The following is a 14,899-nucleotide window of genomic DNA, read 5'->3' on the forward strand; positions in this document are numbered from 1 at the left end:
TTTCTGTGTGCATTGTCCCGGACGGAGACTGTTGATTGCGAATGATGGGACATACAGGAAACTCTTTCTCCCATCCGAACACTAAACCCTCCTCCCGTTGTCTGTGTTCCTACAGGTCGACGGAGGGTCAGAACAGCTGCTCCAACATGTCTCTGAGTGGCAGCAGTCTGTCCAGTCCCATCATGGTCTCTCTACCCAGCGCTGCCCCAGCACGGTCTAACCAGACTCTGACAAACCGCAAGCCTGGTGTCCTACCTGCCAACCTGGACGAAATGAAGGTGAAGCTCACTCCTGCTCCGTACAAACATAGATTTTCACTATATGATAGATATATTAAAGGGCAGAGCACAGCCCCTAGGCAGTGACATGTTGTATGGAGATTTAGTGAGCGGGCTTGTCTTTTGTTTTGATGACTCATGACTGTTCATTATCCCTGGCCGGTAGGTAGCTGAGCTGAAGATGGAGCTGAAACTGCGAGGTCTTCCGGTATCTGGCACCAAGACTGACCTGATAGAGAGACTAAAGCCTTATCAGGAGATCCCCAGCAGCCAGGCTGCCACTGCCATGGAGCTGACAGGCCACACAGGGGCCCCACAGCCTGAGAGCATGAGCTCCACACCTCCTGTGTCCCCCGTGCCCTCGGAGGTCTCCAGCCTGGGCATGGAGGAGGCTGGGATGCCAGGAGCTCTTTCCCCAGCTCGGCCCACTCGTTCTGGGTCGTCTCCCCACCAAGGCAGCCTGGAGGACAGCCCAATGGAGACCAGAACCTCAGAGAAGGACCAGCGACTGCACGAGAAGGAGCGTCAGATCGAGGAGCTGATGAGGAAGCTGGAGCAGGAGCAGAGGCTGGTGGAGGAGCTGAAGATGCAGCTAGAGGGGGAGAAGAGGGGTCAGCCCAGCCCTCCAGCCCCCATGGCCCTGGCCCAGGTCAAAGAGGAGGGCAGGGCTGCCTCAAACTGCTCTGCCTCTACACATAGCCCACTAGCAGTGGTGAAACAGGAGGAGCCCAGCTCAGGCCAGGTACAGACGTCTCCCCTGCCTCAGTTCTTCATCAACCACCAGCAGGTGCCTCAGGTCCTCAGACAGCCCCAGCCTAAGACCTCGCTGTCTGGCCAGCCTGGAGCACAGATCCCGCTGCCTGTCTCCCTGCCCACCAGCACAGCCACCATCCAGCTACCGAACAACAGCATTAAGCTGCAGGTCAGAGAGCCGGTCCTGCAGACCACAGTTAGCACTACAGCTCCAGGCCTCATCCAGGAAATAGAGGCCTCAGCACCCCACCAACAACAACACACCACCCAGACCCAACCCATGCCACAGGTGAGAATATATGGTTTAATTTACTCCAATCCCATATTTAGAGTGAGATATTCCCCAAGATACTGTCTGCAGACACCATTTTACCCACCTGTATTGTAGTGTCTCTGTGTATTGTGTTATAGTACTCTCCAAGGGCTGTGTGCTGCACCAAACCATAACTAAATAAATTGTTGTCTGTGGATGAATTATTCCACTGAATAAATTGCACATCCTGTTTTTGTGCCCTTTTTTCTGGGATAACACCCTTTCCAGAGACACTTTATAAATCTCTGGTTACATTCTATTGTGATGGGCCGGCCTAATCACATTTATTAGGGCATTAGCCGTGTTTTGAAAGCAGAGAGTCTCCCTCTCCAACTTCTTTAATATTCTCTTCTCTGGGTGATTTATCTAGTGTGTTGCCAAGGTAATAGCAGGCCTGGCCAGGGTGATGAATTCCTCTCCTAGTCACATCAAAAGGAGGGCCGGAGCCTGTCTAAGCTCCGGTTACTGGAGCAGGTGCTGACTGACGGCCAGGCAGACAGCACACTAGACTACGCTGTCTGTTCTAGTCTCTATAGGACCAGACCTGGGTGCAAATTTGTTATCCTTCAAATACTTAAGCTGTGCTTGACTGGGCCTGCCTGACAAAAAATAAACCAATTGAATAGTCCCAAAAGTGCACACTCTGTCCATCTGTCACTCAAATGCAAGCTCAAGCAAACACTACTTAATTGAAAGATGTCAAATACTACTTGAATCCAGGTCTGCAGAGCTGCACTGGGCCAAATCAACAGCCAGCCAGAATTAGCAACAGCAACTGCAGCACAACACTCATTGAAGAGTGCTCTCACACCCAGAAACACACTGCTTTGTGTTGCACTGATACCCCATGCCTTTTAGTGTGTCCCTAGAGATTGTGTACTACCACATAATAATACATAAACACTTTTTTATTCCTCCCAGAGAGAGTGTGTACCCTGTCTAACCACTGTGTGCCTTCTAAGGGAGAGTGTCTACTACTACAGTTGACCAGTATTTATCTGCCCCAGAGAGAGTGTGTACTACTACAGTTGACCAGTATTTATCTGCCCCAGAGAGAGTGTGTACTACTACAGTTGACCAGTATTTATCTGCCCCAGAGAGAGTGTGTACTACTACAGTTGACCAGTATTTATCTGCCCCAGAGAGAGTGTGTACTACTACAGTTGACCAGTATTTATCTGCCCCAGAGAGAGTGTGTACTACTACAGTTGACCAGTATTTATCTGCCCCAGAGAGAGTGTGTACTACTACAGTTGACCAGTATTTATCTGCCCCAGAGAGAGTGTGTACTACTACAGTTGACCAGTATTTATCTGCCCCAGAGAGTGTGTACTACTACAGTTGACCAGTATTTATCTGCCCCAGAGAGAGTGTGTACTACTACAGTTGACCAGTATTTATCTGCCCCAGAGAGAGTGTGTACTACTACAGTTGACCAGTATTTATCTGCCCCAGAGAGAGTGTGTACCACTGTGTTAACCACCGTTCATTCCTCTACAGACGACAGTCCCACTGTGCACCACCACCACCTCAGGGTCTGGGTTCCAGTTCAGAGCAGGCCCAGGTCAGACAGAGATCCACCAGTGTTTCCTAAACACCTCCCCAGGGAGCAGGTCCCCTGCCAGGGCCTCGTCCAACCAAGCAGTCCCCAATGGTTCAACAAACAAGGTATTGTTTAAATACTGCATTATATCCACATGTATTCATTTAGTTGTGTTGAATATGTGAACCGCATAGGTTGTTTAGAGCTTATAGGGATTAGATCTCATTGTTTTGTCTGTCCATCAGTCCCCCTCTGCCTGCCAGCCCAACTTCTCAAACCATGTCCCCAAGAGTAAGGACCCGCCACGCTACGAAGAGGCTGTTAAACAGACGCGCAGAATGCAGAATGCTGCACAGGTAATAGAGCTTTTATAACACCCTACTACAACACACTGGACTGACCTGCTAGGTCTGTTAGGCGTTGAGGCAGGTATTGACTGGTCTTTATTGTCTATGCAGGTGCCCACTGCAACCAGTCAGCACATGGACGACCTGTTTGACGTGTTGATCGAGAGTGGAGGTGAGAAAAATACTTGACTATCGTTGGGGTCTCCTCCTCTCCGTTGAGACAGCTGAGTCCCTCCCTGGCCATGAATCCATCATCTCCCATGTTCTTTTCTTCTACAGAGATCTCCCCATTCATCAGACAGGACCCTTCCTTTCCAGACAAGCTGCTTCCTGTGACCGCCAGCGTAACCACCCTGCCCTTCAACACGGTGCTATCCCGCCCCCGCCCCAGATCCTGGTGGCCCACCCGCCCGCCCCACCCTTAACCCCCGGCCCCACCCAGCCTGACAGCCATGGCCATAGACAACCAGCTGGAGGCCTTCCTGGAAGGCACGCTGAAGGGGGAGACTGAGCCCCGGACACTGAGGTTGATGGAAGAGCTGCACAGTCAGCTGCTGGAGCACTCGCCCCACTCCCCCATGGACACGGACACCACCGGGTTCAACAATGTCAGTGCACCCCCCTCCAGCTACCACCTGGACCACACCAACCTGGACAACATGGAGTGGCTGGACCTGACCATGCCCGGGCCGACGGGGGGGCTCAACCCACTGGGCCTTCCCCCGTCTGGGGTCTTCTCCTCTGACTTCCTGGATTCCCATGACCTGCAGCTACACTGGGACTAAGGGGCGTCAATGTGACCCCCCCAAACAGGCCTATTCAGACAGAGGCCTGTCAGGGAGAGACACACACATACTGATAAGTGAGATGGAGAGCACACTCCTTCTCCAGTGGAGGTGGGGGAGGAGAGTGCAGTGCTGCTGGCCTCGAGTCCCTGTGGGAAGTTCTGTGCAGGGCTACAGCAGCACTGGTGGTAGATCTCACTGCTCTGAGCAGATCAGAGTGCTAGAGGCAGGACCCTCCTTCCTCACTGGATATACAGTGTAGCTGTTTCCCTCTGAGGTATCGTCCCTCATAACAGCCACTCATTCTAAGGAAGGCTAAGCACCCGCTGGGCTGTGGTATAGATCAATGGTATGAAGAGGTTGATCTCCCCCTGTGATCTCTTTCAGAAGAGGACCTGGTCTGAGGAAGGGTGGTCTCTCCTGAAATGGCGTTACAGTAGATAGGCTCAGGATGAGAACTCGCTAGTGGAAACAGATGTTGACCCAGGTGTTACGGAGAATTTCACACCTGGTTCTGACTGCGCCAGTGGCATGGCTACTGACTGACTTTCGTGTCACATTTGACAGACAGCGCAGAGAGATTGTATATATGATAAGCCTATGTCTACAGTAGTCTGTCTGCTCTGCTGCATACATCACCAAGGCAGCTGTATTACAGTCATGTATGTATGTATGTATGTATGTATGTATATGACCTATTGGAATGTGGTATTAGCTTAGCAGTATGGCTTTCAAATAACTGCCTTTGCTTTACTCAGTGCCCCCATGCGATTCCCATCACAGGAGGGAATTGGATGCTAAAACACTGCACATATTGCATCATGCCTTATAAGACCATTTGCCAAATATCTTGCTATTTTCAAGGTGTTGCTTTCACTTAATTCAACTAAAGACTTTCCAAAGAGTACACAGAGTGATGACGGATTGTGTTGTCACTCAAACGAAGCAGGAGACTACTTGAAGTAAAGTGTTAACAGTAAGCAGCCTTATATCATGTAAGATAAAATAAAATAAAAAGTGAGTGCATGAAACCCACATTTAGTATCATTGGTTGACAATACGAGAGCTGTCGGCCTGAGAACTCTTGAATTCATTAGAAGTTGAGAGGCATCACATTTTTAGCAGCTGTTGTTCTTACTCTATTCTTATGTGGGGGAGAGTAGGGCCAATGTGAGTTTATTTACCAAACTGCAACGTGCTTTGCCTTAGTGTCCATGGGGTCACAATAGGTGGCAGAGCACCCCCCAGCACTGCTGTAGCTTGCCAGGCACATGCCTATGTCCTTTATATTATCGACAAAAGAGCCTTTGAAAATGTTCTCTCTCTCAACCCTATTGTCAAGTCTGGAGTGGATTTATCCCAATGTACAGATCAGCTGAATCCTGCTTGTTTATGTGTGACATGCAGTGCACCTGAGCTAGAGCTGGTGTGTAGAGCTGGTGTGTAGAGCTGGTGTCTGTGTGCACTGCACATCTGTGTTGCATATCGCTTTTGCTTGTTTTGACTCTAGGAACTGGCAGAAATAGCCAGTAAATTCCCCTCGGCATTTCAATGGCTCTCTTCAATATACCGTCTGACCTTAGTTGGCTGACATACCGAGGACAAGTTGACATCATTCAGTTTGACAAGCCAGGGAGTCACAGTGAATCAGCAGAGGTGGTTCAAGGCTGTCTTGTGCTTTTGTGATCAGCTTAGCAATATATGTGGCTATAGTCTTGCAGGTTCAAATGTAAGCATCGTTATTGTATCATTTTGTAGGCCTGAATGTGTCTCTATTCATGAAGCCTTAGTCCAGCAGATTATGTAGGGTCGGGATTCCAGTCACTCACATCAAGAGGCAACCTTTCGAAACACAGCAGTGTGTGATCCATCAGTACCAACAGATGGGTATTAAAATGATCTCCACACTGATGTAATGGCCTTGGTTTTCACTACTCACTCCCAAGTATTTGTTCAGGTCAAAATCCTACATGATTATTGCAATCGTACACATGTAGTTAAACATTTAATTACAGTGACATATACTGGCCAAAGATAAAACGTGAAAGCATTTGAAGTGTTGAAACCGACGGTTGAAATGGGTTAAGGCAGAGGAGGTTACAGACGGGTTGACCTTACAAACGTTGTCAGTCTTCTTGTTCAAGCAGTCTGAGCTACACAACGGATAACTGCCTTTAGAAACACAGAAACCTTTCTGTAATTTAGTAGAGCCCCCAAAAATGGAAGAAGCTTTAAAACACTATTCGGCATGATAAAGTTTGACGCACCAACGACAGCATAAGCATTCCTTGGAAATACATTGCAGACCGTGCTAAAGGAATGTCATTTCAACGGTTTGGATCAATTCTAGCCTACCTGTCTGTCCCCTACCAAAGAAAATTACTTAAAGGTCCAATGGAGCCATTTAAAAAAATCTAAATATCAAATCATTTCTGAGTAACAATTTAAGTACCTTACTGTGATAATTTTTAGTGAAAACAATCAAAAAGAAACTAAAACGGCTTTTTAGAAAACAGCAATTTCTCTAGCAATAATTGTACTATGACTGTCTGGGAGTGGTCTGAGTAGGGAGAGGAAAACTGAAACCTAGCTGATGTTGGCAGAGGTTTGGAACTCTTTCTTATTGGTCTATTAACTAATTTACCGCCTGGCAAACCAAAACTCCACCCCACGTAAACAGGCTGAAATATCAGGCGGCCTTTTTAAACAGCTCTAAAGACAAAGGGCATTATCATAATTTTCACAGTATTATCCAAACCTCATAGTGCCGAAACACACTGAGTGTACAAAACACCTGCTTTTCCAGGTGAATCCAGGTGAAAACTGATCTCTTATTGATGTCTCCTGTTAAATCCACTTCAATCAGTGTAGATGAAGGGGAGGAGACAGGTTAAAGAAGGATTTTTAAAAAATCCTTGTGACAATTGAGACATGGATTGTGTATGTGTGCCATTCAGAGGGTGAATGGGCAAGACAAATGATTTAAGTGCCTTTTGTACAAGGTTTGGTAGTAGGTGCCAGGCGCACCAGTTTGAGTGTGTCAATAACTGCAAAGCTGCTGGGTTTTTCCATGCTCAACAGTTTCCCGTGTGTATCAAGAATGGTCCACCACCCAAAGAACATCCAGCCAACTTGACACAACTGTGAGAAGCAAGCATTGGCGTAAACATGGGCCAGCATCCCTGTGGAACACTTCAACACCTTATAGTCCATGCGCCGACGAATTGAGGCTGTTTTGGGGGGAAAAGGAGGGTGCAACTCAATGTTAGGAAGCTGTTCCTAATGTTTTGTACACTCAAGTGTATATAACACAGGAAACTCTAAATGTTTTTGAATTCACAGGGCCTTTAAGAGCCTCAATGTCACACATTTCTGTTAGAAAAACAAAGCAGTTTACACTGTGAGTGGATAAAAATGGGTAGCTAATCAAAAAAACATTGCCTGCTCCTGATTGGTCTTTGTGTACAACTTTGTTTTTGTCTGAGCATCAGTGCCCCATTGATCATGTGTCCAAACTACAGAAAGGGAGAATGAGCTGGAATCAGAAGTCATTTTATTTGTACTATACTAGTATAGCCCCTTTCCTTGCAATAGTGTATTGATACATAGTATGCCATACATTTTGCACATTGTGTATATATTTTGTCATGCATTTTATTTAATTTTTTACAAACGTAGCACATGAGCTCTTTTCGTACATTTTATACAAACGTAGCACATCTAAGCTCTTTTGTATTAAGACTGTTTGGTGTATACAGTATGCGTACTACTGTATACCCATAATGTGTGTGTGTATATATATATATATATATATAGCCTTTTTGTGTCAATAAAAATGGTAATGTACATTGTGTGTGAAAATCATTCAGTTGTGTTTAGTAAATAAAACAACCCTATCATGTGACTTTTTGTTTGCCAAGGAGTTCCTAACACAGCCACCACTAGGCTTGGATAAGTCACATGCAGCTTTAGAGTTTACAGACCTTGAAACACTATTTTCCTCTGTTTTACAATTCACACAGGCTTTTTGCAGGTCAATAAAAAATCTTAATTAAAATAAACAATTTAATGCAGTTTCTCTAATAAATTGCATCGATAAAGACATTTTATTTCAAGAACAATGCGATACATACTAACTTAAAATGTACAGGATGACGACGATGATCACAGGAGTGGTGGGAGTGACACTGACCACAGTACAGTTGTTGGGAATTTAGGATCACTTCTCACTCAGCAGAACATGTTTCATTATGGCTTGGCTCCATTCAACATTCATTGTCCATTTCCTCCTCATCCACTGCTGTCCTATACCTGCAGGATGGGACAGGGTGTCTACTGAACCCCAAATGGGTCACCTCAGATTCATGGTAGATGCCTCATCATCACAAGAGGGGATGTCCAAGCCCAGTCTGAGACCTGTTTATTAGTCTCTGTGTACATGTGGGCCCTTACCTCAGAGCTTTTTGATGGTGATTATTGGACTTCGACACTTAGGACATCTATGTGTGACATCTTTGAAGTTATCAATGCAGAAAGGGATAAGGCAGCAGCCAGCCACACAGCTGAATGAGAATAGACCAGAAAGGATAGTGTTAAACTTTGCATCCCATCAGGTGATGTGATTATCAGATATGACACTAGCCCAAAGGCACTGGCTTTTGTTCCAAACTGAAATTTGCATAGTACTGCAGGAAACAAATATCTGGAATGCAGTCTCCAAAAAGCACCTTTGTTAACCGAAATATCCTACTCCCTCCAACTCTAGATGAAGCATAGAGTTGAAAACACCTCATTGTCGACCTCCTGTCCATTCAAAGATGGCAGACAATTGGTAGTAACACAGAAGTAAGACAGTGCTGGTCAACTCACCCAAGTATAGACATTGTGACACAGACCAGACAGGCCACATTGCCTATTGAAGTGACAATCTCTGTGGTGATGAACTGTCGACACTGTGGGCACTGGGTCTGAGCTGAGCAGGGAGGAAGTTTCTGGATGTCCAGGATGACCTCCGGAGCTATGGAGGGAGTGTAGTTGTGACCATATGACATCGCTCATCTATAGGACTAGCCTTTGATCTAAGCAGGCCAGGAAAATAATTGTAGCAAAATGGGGGAACTGCTTGAAATAACCCACAAATGAACAAGTTCACACCTCATTTGATTCTCAGTCCAAGTGACTCACCTGGTATAGAGGGTGGAGCTTCAACAAAGACAACAGAGGGGTCAGGGAGAACAGATACACCCCCCTGACTGATGATGCACTCTGCAAAGGACATTAAAGGGAGACAATCATGATCAGAATGGGAGTATTAAGAGAGTGCTGTGTGAGAACAGTATCACCATAACAGAGGTAAAGTAGACACACCTTTTATTTGGTCCTTGGAATGGAGAATGTTATCTTGCCTTTCCTGCAGCTCTCTCTTCTTCTCAGACAGCTCCTGCAGTTCCTTATCAAGGCATTGAATCTCAGTCTGCTCCTTGGAGCCATCTGCTGGACAAAGAGAGGTAATACATGTCTCGGAGGGGGTCAGTGATAGAACACATCAGCCCAGCTGGGTGATAGCTAGAGGCCACATCACATCCATTCCTGCCATGTGCATTTACTCAATAATAGCGTTTCTAGACAGTGAATTTCCTCTTTACCTGTGCTACTGCGGTTGGTGCGGTTCCTGAACTCCTGCAGGATGGTCAGCATGTTCCTGCGATCGATCAGTTGCTGCCTCCTGAATGACAGTTGGTTCATCTCCAAGGAGATCCTATCCAGCTCCCTGTGCTCAGAAGAGCCAGACATCCTGGGAGCTGAAAAGAACCACCAGCATCAGACATCACAAAGGTGGAACATTTCAACCCACCACCAGTCAAAGCCACCAATCAGGTAATCCGGTCTGAAATGCATGCCAGTCGCCCAGAACTATATAGTGTTAGGACAACAAATCCATTTCTTCAGATGATTGGGTCATGAAGATAGACACATTCAGATCAATTCGATCTATTCCTGTTATACAACTTGGATGATAAGCCAAAAGACACAGCACTAACTTTATGTATCAATGTAAGCATCAACCTTGCACATCTACAAATACTTCATACCGAGACAAACTAATGTAAGGAGATCACGTTCTGTTCATACAAGTCAGATAGATTGATGTGACCCAACATGACTAAAAAACAAGATTTCAAAGATACAAAATATATTTCACATTTTCTCTTAGCTGCTGCAAATTAAATGATTACTGTAATGAGACATTATAGATTTTTACCTGGTTTCACTGGTTGCTCCCAGATTGTGCTGTGGGAATTGTGATGTTCCTCTATGTACGCCAGGAAATAAGTGAAATATTTTGCTTGTTTTCAACAAGGACTACCTACAGGAGATATTTACATATTGTGGTTGTACTCTCACTGTTAGACCAGGCGGCACACCCAGGTCTGGTTAAATTATTTAACGCCAGATAAAATTGTAAAACATGTTCACTGTAATTAGGTGATATTTCAGGGGTGTTTGGTTGCACTGTAGCCTTTATTCATATTTGAAGTGGCACAATTTTACTGTACAAAATGACAAGAGAATATGGCCAAACAATAAACAATTGAGACCGTACGAAACATTCCACACAATCATATCTACGACATGTAAAAAAAAATAAACATTTGAGATGTCCATTGAAAAACCTTTTAGACATCAACCGAGTCATGTCAGTGTATGACTATAGTTGCTGTACATCTCCAGGTTGAAACATAGAGGTCTGAAGCAACGGCGACTGTGCAGGCAACTCACAGAGTAGGCAGGACTCCACACGGTAGTGAGATCTGAAGTTGGAAGCTCATTGTTCAACTCAATGTATTATCAATAATATTATAAACATAAAATATAGATTTAAAAGGGTTGCCAGTGTTATACTCCCATGGGGAGTGCAAGAAATACAAATGGTGAGTCCATTCGAAATGAGTATTATCTTATTATAATGGAAAATGCCACAGGCACATAAGACAGTGGTATTTTCCAAATTGTATTAGTTACAGTCATCATTACAATGGTACCACTTTGTCTGTGAACATCTTTCAGATGAGATCGTAGTTCAGAAGACTACTGTACCTCCGTTTCACTTCTTCCTCAGTCTCTTCATGAATGTCACCTCATCTCTGTTTCTGATCCCATAACTGACAATAAAACAATACAAGAAATGTTGTTTTCAGTTAACAAAAGCATTATGTAATATACTCCATAATCACAATGGTGTTTGATTGCAACTTACTCCTTTAGTTTCATTTTGTCATCATCAAGCTTCTCCCCTTGAAATATGAGATGAAAGGTTCTCCATACGTATCTCCTGCACACGAAAAGCAAAACTGTGAGTGTGTGTGTGTATATAACTATGGTTGTGGGGACAGGAATTTCCCACAAGAATAGTAGACAAACAAAAAATTTGACCAACTGGGGACATTTCGTTAGTCCCCAGAAGGTCAAATGCTATTTCTAGGGGGTTAAGGGTTAAGATTAGAATTAGTGTTCGGAGCTAGGGTTTGTTTTAGGGTTAAGGTTTTCAGGTTAATTTTAAGAATAGGGTAAGTGTTACAGTTAGGTTTAGGGAAAAATGGTTTTGAATGGGACTGAAGGTTAGTGTGTGTGTGTTTGTGTGTGTGCGTGTTACCAGCTGACATGCTTCACCCCACCCTCCCGTTGCTGTTTCAGCTCCATGAACCTCTGAATGGCTTTCTTCAAATCCAGCACCATAGCATTCTGCACCACCACTATGGCTGACCAACACACATTGGAATGTCACTTACACACACACAGTATCATTCATTTGACCTGCTCAAATAGAACAGAAATATGGTATTCTACTAAGCAACAGTCAGAAACTCACGCATTACTTCGCCATCCGCTTTGCATACACGGACAGTCATGGCTTGGCCATACTCCAGAGCAACCTGGGAATTCACCTCCTCCAGAGTCACCTGCAGGAAAGCGCAGGCAGTAGTGAGACATTGGTTAGGCTGGAGGACTTTACATCATCCAATAGATACATTTCACCCTGTATGGATTAGGTCACCAACCTGAATGGGAAGGTCACAGAGTAGAGGGTCCTGTACAAGGCGAGCCAGTCCTTCTTCAAATATGTCCAGGAATTCCGAGTGTGGTAATGCTTCTTCGTCCTCCTCATCTTCCTCTTCAACCTCCTCTGGTTGTTCATCCTCCACTTGGTTAATCTTTCCCTCTGCCTGTCCTAACTCCTCTTCCTTTACAGACAGTCCCTCATCCAGGTGAAGGGACTGGGTCTCCTCCCCCATCATTTACACTGTGAATAGGATTTTGTAGCTAAAGTTGCTGACCAGTTTATGTTAGCTAGCTAGCTATTTCATGTAAGATTAGCTAGTTAGATAAACTAACAGATTTTCACACCTCATACTCTATTGATAAACGTGTACAGTAAAATATATATTACGCGATTACTAAAACATACCTAAACTGTAGCATACAAATAAAGTATATTTGGAAAGTCTGAATCTCTGCAATCCATGCTAAAACATTTCGCGACCGGCATGTACGTCACTCACAACATACCGGAGTCAAACTAGCCCGAGTGGAGGTTCTGACTTGTACCGATTTGGGATACTGCTATTTCTATCATCATTGTTCCATTTCTAGGGCTCCTTTTCTAATATAATACAATATAGTTAACTTTAAGTATAAATTAGAATTATTTTAAGAAGGAACCATAAAGAAATAGCAAATGTTGTTTCTTACCGAACCTTTTTAGATGTAACAACGTTTCACACTAGAGTGGAGGTCAACAACGCTGTCAGGATTTTTATCATTTAGCTAAATGATTGAAATAGATGTATAAACTTAGCTACATTGTGAGATCGGTTCTGGCCAATTTAGTCAAAAGAATATGCTTCTGTTTTGTCCAACATGTGGGAATGTGTTGATTGTAGAGGAAGGACAGAAGTGCTATCGATTCGCCTGCAACACATGTCCGTACGTGCATAACATTACTAGGAAGGTAAAACTAACTTTTACTTAAATCCTAGTCTGGTGTCTGTCATGTGTTCTCTCTTACAATGTCATTTTAAAACGTATTGATACATTAACATGTCCATCTTTCCCATAGGTAAACAACAGGAAGTATCCCAAACTGAAAGAGGTTGATGATGTGCTTGGTGGAGCTGCAGCCTGGGAAAATGTGGATTCCACGCCAGGTAAATGACCAAATCAGCTGCATAATTTAGCTAACATTTCAATCAGTATGTGGTCACTGGTCATCCACGCCTAAAATGATAGAACACGGGCTGGATTGTAGCCCAAAGGCTGGCAGATGGCATAGCTGGATTAGATTTGCCCAGCCTCCTGTGTCCACCACCAGACCTATAGAGGACAGCTGGTCATAATGGCCCATATTCACTGTTACTTATAGCCAGGTATGCATTTACTCTAACCCTCATATTTGTGTTCTTTAGAAAAATGTCCCAAGTGTGAGCACCCCCGAGCATTCTTCATGCAGATTCAGACAAGATCTGCAGATGAACCGATGACAACGTTCTACAAATGCTGCAATTATGAGTGTGGACATCGCTGGAGAGACTAAACTGGTGTTCAATTGGATCTCTACCTGAGAACACTAGTTGAGTCAGCTAACCTGGTTTTATAGTGTTTGTGCTGTAGCCACATTTTCTGTTGTCATGCCAGACAGCTTTGGCATAACAGTGAATCAACAGGAGTTTTCTAATAGCACAAATAGACTGGACCACATGGCTACTAGTTGACCACACCATTGGCGCTGAGCTTGTTGGTGAAAAAGTAGCAAGAGTTGATGTAATATACACTTCTACCAAATATGCTTTATACACAAGAGTATGTCCTTGCTTTATTCAGCGTTGCGATTAGTTAACTTCTCTTTGTGTTTCCTATTACATTCAGAAGTCAATTGCACTTCCAATTTATAGCTGAAGATACATCATTTGTGTTTGAGTAGTTGCCAAATGGCCAGAATCCATTGTTTGAGTCATTATTTTATTTCTCCTAGATTTGTTTTACATACTATAAAAATGACTTTTTGTTTTTGGATTGAAAGAGTATGACTATCTGACGAAATTACTAATAACATCACAAATACTGGTTTGTTTTGTTAAAATAACTGCACTGTATGCAACAGTAATGACCCAACTCATCATTTAGATGTACATTAGACCATTTTTTTTTTTTTGAGGGGGCAACAGACCAACTACAAAGACATTCATTGTGTTCAAAGTTAAAAACAATCCTTAAACTCTGCTTTTACTACATGTTCTTACACAGCCTCATGCCACTTCACACTGCATGTAGAAAATTCAAGAGCGTACAAAGAATAAGAGACCAGCCTGTGAAACGTGTCCATAAGAATGCATGTACATGCAGACATACTCCACCTGCCGTCAGTGTTTACTGTATATAAGCATGCTGGTTATTGGTAGTATTGAGAGGAGACGAGACTCAAATGAAGCAGACAAAAGATCTTGCATACCGTACGTTGGACTGGATTGAACACAATATGAAGCAGAGGATAACATCACTTGAATCTGCATTCGAGATTACATTATTTCAGCCAAGACTTGGTGACGAACTTGCTTTTGTACACCTGTATCTCTATGGCATATCAGACTAACATGCATCAGAGCAATAGTGATCAAAGCTAGACAAGGAACACTAAAGAGAAAGAGCAGATTGTGGCGTTGAGACCTTAACTTTGCTTGAACAGATGATGTAGCAGGTTTATGCACAGAAATGCTGAATACGAAAGAATGTATTTGAGATGAGGTTGAATGTGAAGGACATTCTGTTTATCATTAAAGAAATGATGTAACCCATCAAAAAAGGTAGTAAAACACTGACGAGGG

The 14,899-nt window shown here is 44.0% G+C and overlaps 4 protein-coding genes across 7 annotated transcripts in view; 2 read left to right on the forward strand and 2 right to left on the reverse strand.

The window, feature by feature from the left end:
- LOC115104205 (myocardin-related transcription factor B-like) overlaps positions 1-7,865 on the forward strand; it is a 47,259-nt gene extending 39,394 nt beyond the window's left edge. Inside the window, 8 exon segments of the mRNA XM_029625485.2 lie at positions 116-278; positions 445-1,320; positions 2,845-3,012; positions 3,133-3,243; positions 3,346-3,406; positions 3,514-3,612; positions 3,615-3,670; positions 3,672-7,865. Coding sequence (XP_029481345.2) covers positions 116-278; positions 445-1,320; positions 2,845-3,012; positions 3,133-3,243; positions 3,346-3,406; positions 3,514-3,612; positions 3,615-3,670; positions 3,672-4,019 — 1,882 coding nt within the window. The 3' untranslated portion in view covers positions 4,020-7,865.
- A 205-nt stretch (positions 7,866-8,070) lies between these two features.
- On the reverse strand, positions 8,071-10,436 carry LOC135559469 (uncharacterized). Of its 2 annotated transcripts, XM_029625487.2 has the most exons (6): positions 10,282-10,436; positions 9,665-9,820; positions 9,387-9,512; positions 9,204-9,284; positions 8,889-9,036; positions 8,071-8,581 (listed from the first exon to the last, which is right to left on the reverse strand). In XM_029625487.2, the coding sequence occupies exons 2-6, from the start codon at positions 9,810-9,812 to the stop codon at positions 8,473-8,475; spliced, it is 612 nt and encodes a 203-aa protein (XP_029481347.1). In that variant the 5' UTR covers positions 9,813-9,820; positions 10,282-10,436; the 3' UTR covers positions 8,071-8,472. The 2 variants fall into 2 exon arrangements, with proteins under 2 accessions (XP_029481347.1, XP_029481348.1); XM_029625488.2 differs by having other exon boundaries at positions 9,387-9,509; positions 9,665-10,436.
- Positions 10,437-10,522: 86 nt separating this feature from the next.
- On the reverse strand, positions 10,523-12,595 carry LOC115104206 (U11/U12 small nuclear ribonucleoprotein 25 kDa protein-like). 3 transcript variants are annotated; one of them, XM_065006479.1, is made up of 6 exons: positions 12,080-12,594; positions 11,890-11,980; positions 11,674-11,779; positions 11,278-11,352; positions 11,118-11,182; positions 10,523-10,831 (listed from the first exon to the last, which is right to left on the reverse strand). In XM_065006479.1, the coding sequence occupies exons 1-5, from the start codon at positions 12,314-12,316 to the stop codon at positions 11,125-11,127; spliced, it is 567 nt and encodes a 188-aa protein (XP_064862551.1). In that variant the 5' UTR covers positions 12,317-12,594; the 3' UTR covers positions 10,523-10,831; positions 11,118-11,124. The 3 variants fall into 3 exon arrangements, with proteins under 3 accessions (XP_064862551.1, XP_029481350.1, XP_029481351.1); XM_029625490.2 differs by having other exon boundaries at positions 10,523-11,182; XM_029625491.2 differs by lacking the exon at positions 10,523-10,831 and having other exon boundaries at positions 11,171-11,182; positions 11,682-11,779; positions 12,080-12,595.
- Positions 12,596-12,758: 163 nt separating this feature from the next.
- On the forward strand, positions 12,759-14,090 carry polr3k (polymerase (RNA) III (DNA directed) polypeptide K). The gene is made up of 3 exons (XM_029625492.2): positions 12,759-13,029; positions 13,138-13,225; positions 13,484-14,090. The coding sequence occupies exons 1-3, from the start codon at positions 12,919-12,921 to the stop codon at positions 13,609-13,611; spliced, it is 327 nt and encodes a 108-aa protein (XP_029481352.1). The 5' UTR covers positions 12,759-12,918; the 3' UTR covers positions 13,612-14,090.
- Positions 14,091-14,899: the final 809 nt, after the last annotated feature.

This window comes from Oncorhynchus nerka, linkage group LG21 (genome assembly GCF_034236695.1).
Source record: "Oncorhynchus nerka isolate Pitt River linkage group LG21, Oner_Uvic_2.0, whole genome shotgun sequence".
Classification (NCBI taxonomy): domain Eukaryota; kingdom Metazoa; phylum Chordata; class Actinopteri; order Salmoniformes; family Salmonidae; genus Oncorhynchus; species Oncorhynchus nerka.

Bases quoted from the DNA above. Each gene is read 5' to 3' on its own strand.
- LOC115104206 (XM_065006479.1), bottom strand. From the start codon at position 12,316: ATGATGGGGGAGGAGACCCAGTCCCTTCACCTGGATGAGGGACTGTCT. The intron at 11,780-11,889 runs GTGAGTTTCTGA...TGTGTTGGTCAG, and splicing joins AGCGGATGGCGAAGTAATGC to CCATAGTGGTGGTGCAGAAT. The intron at 11,183-11,277 runs GTAAGTTGCAAT...TTTTATTGTCAG, and splicing joins GACAAAATGAAACTAAAGGA to TTATGGGATCAGAAACAGAG.
- polr3k (XM_029625492.2), top strand. From the start codon at position 12,919: ATGCTTCTGTTTTGTCCAACATGTGGGAATGTGTTGATTGTAGAGGAA. The intron at 13,030-13,137 runs GTAAAACTAACT...TCTTTCCCATAG, and splicing joins TGCATAACATTACTAGGAAG to GTAAACAACAGGAAGTATCC. The intron at 13,226-13,483 runs GTAAATGACCAA...TGTGTTCTTTAG, and splicing joins AAATGTGGATTCCACGCCAG to AAAAATGTCCCAAGTGTGAG.
- LOC135559469 (XM_029625487.2), bottom strand. From the start codon at position 9,812: ATGTCTGGCTCTTCTGAGCACAGGGAGCTGGATAGGATCTCCTTGGAG. The intron at 9,513-9,664 runs GTAAAGAGGAAA...CTCTTTGTCCAG, and splicing joins CACCAACCGCAGTAGCACAG to CAGATGGCTCCAAGGAGCAG. The intron at 9,037-9,203 runs GTGAGTCACTTG...CTCCCTCCATAG, and splicing joins AGCTCCACCCTCTATACCAG to CTCCGGAGGTCATCCTGGAC.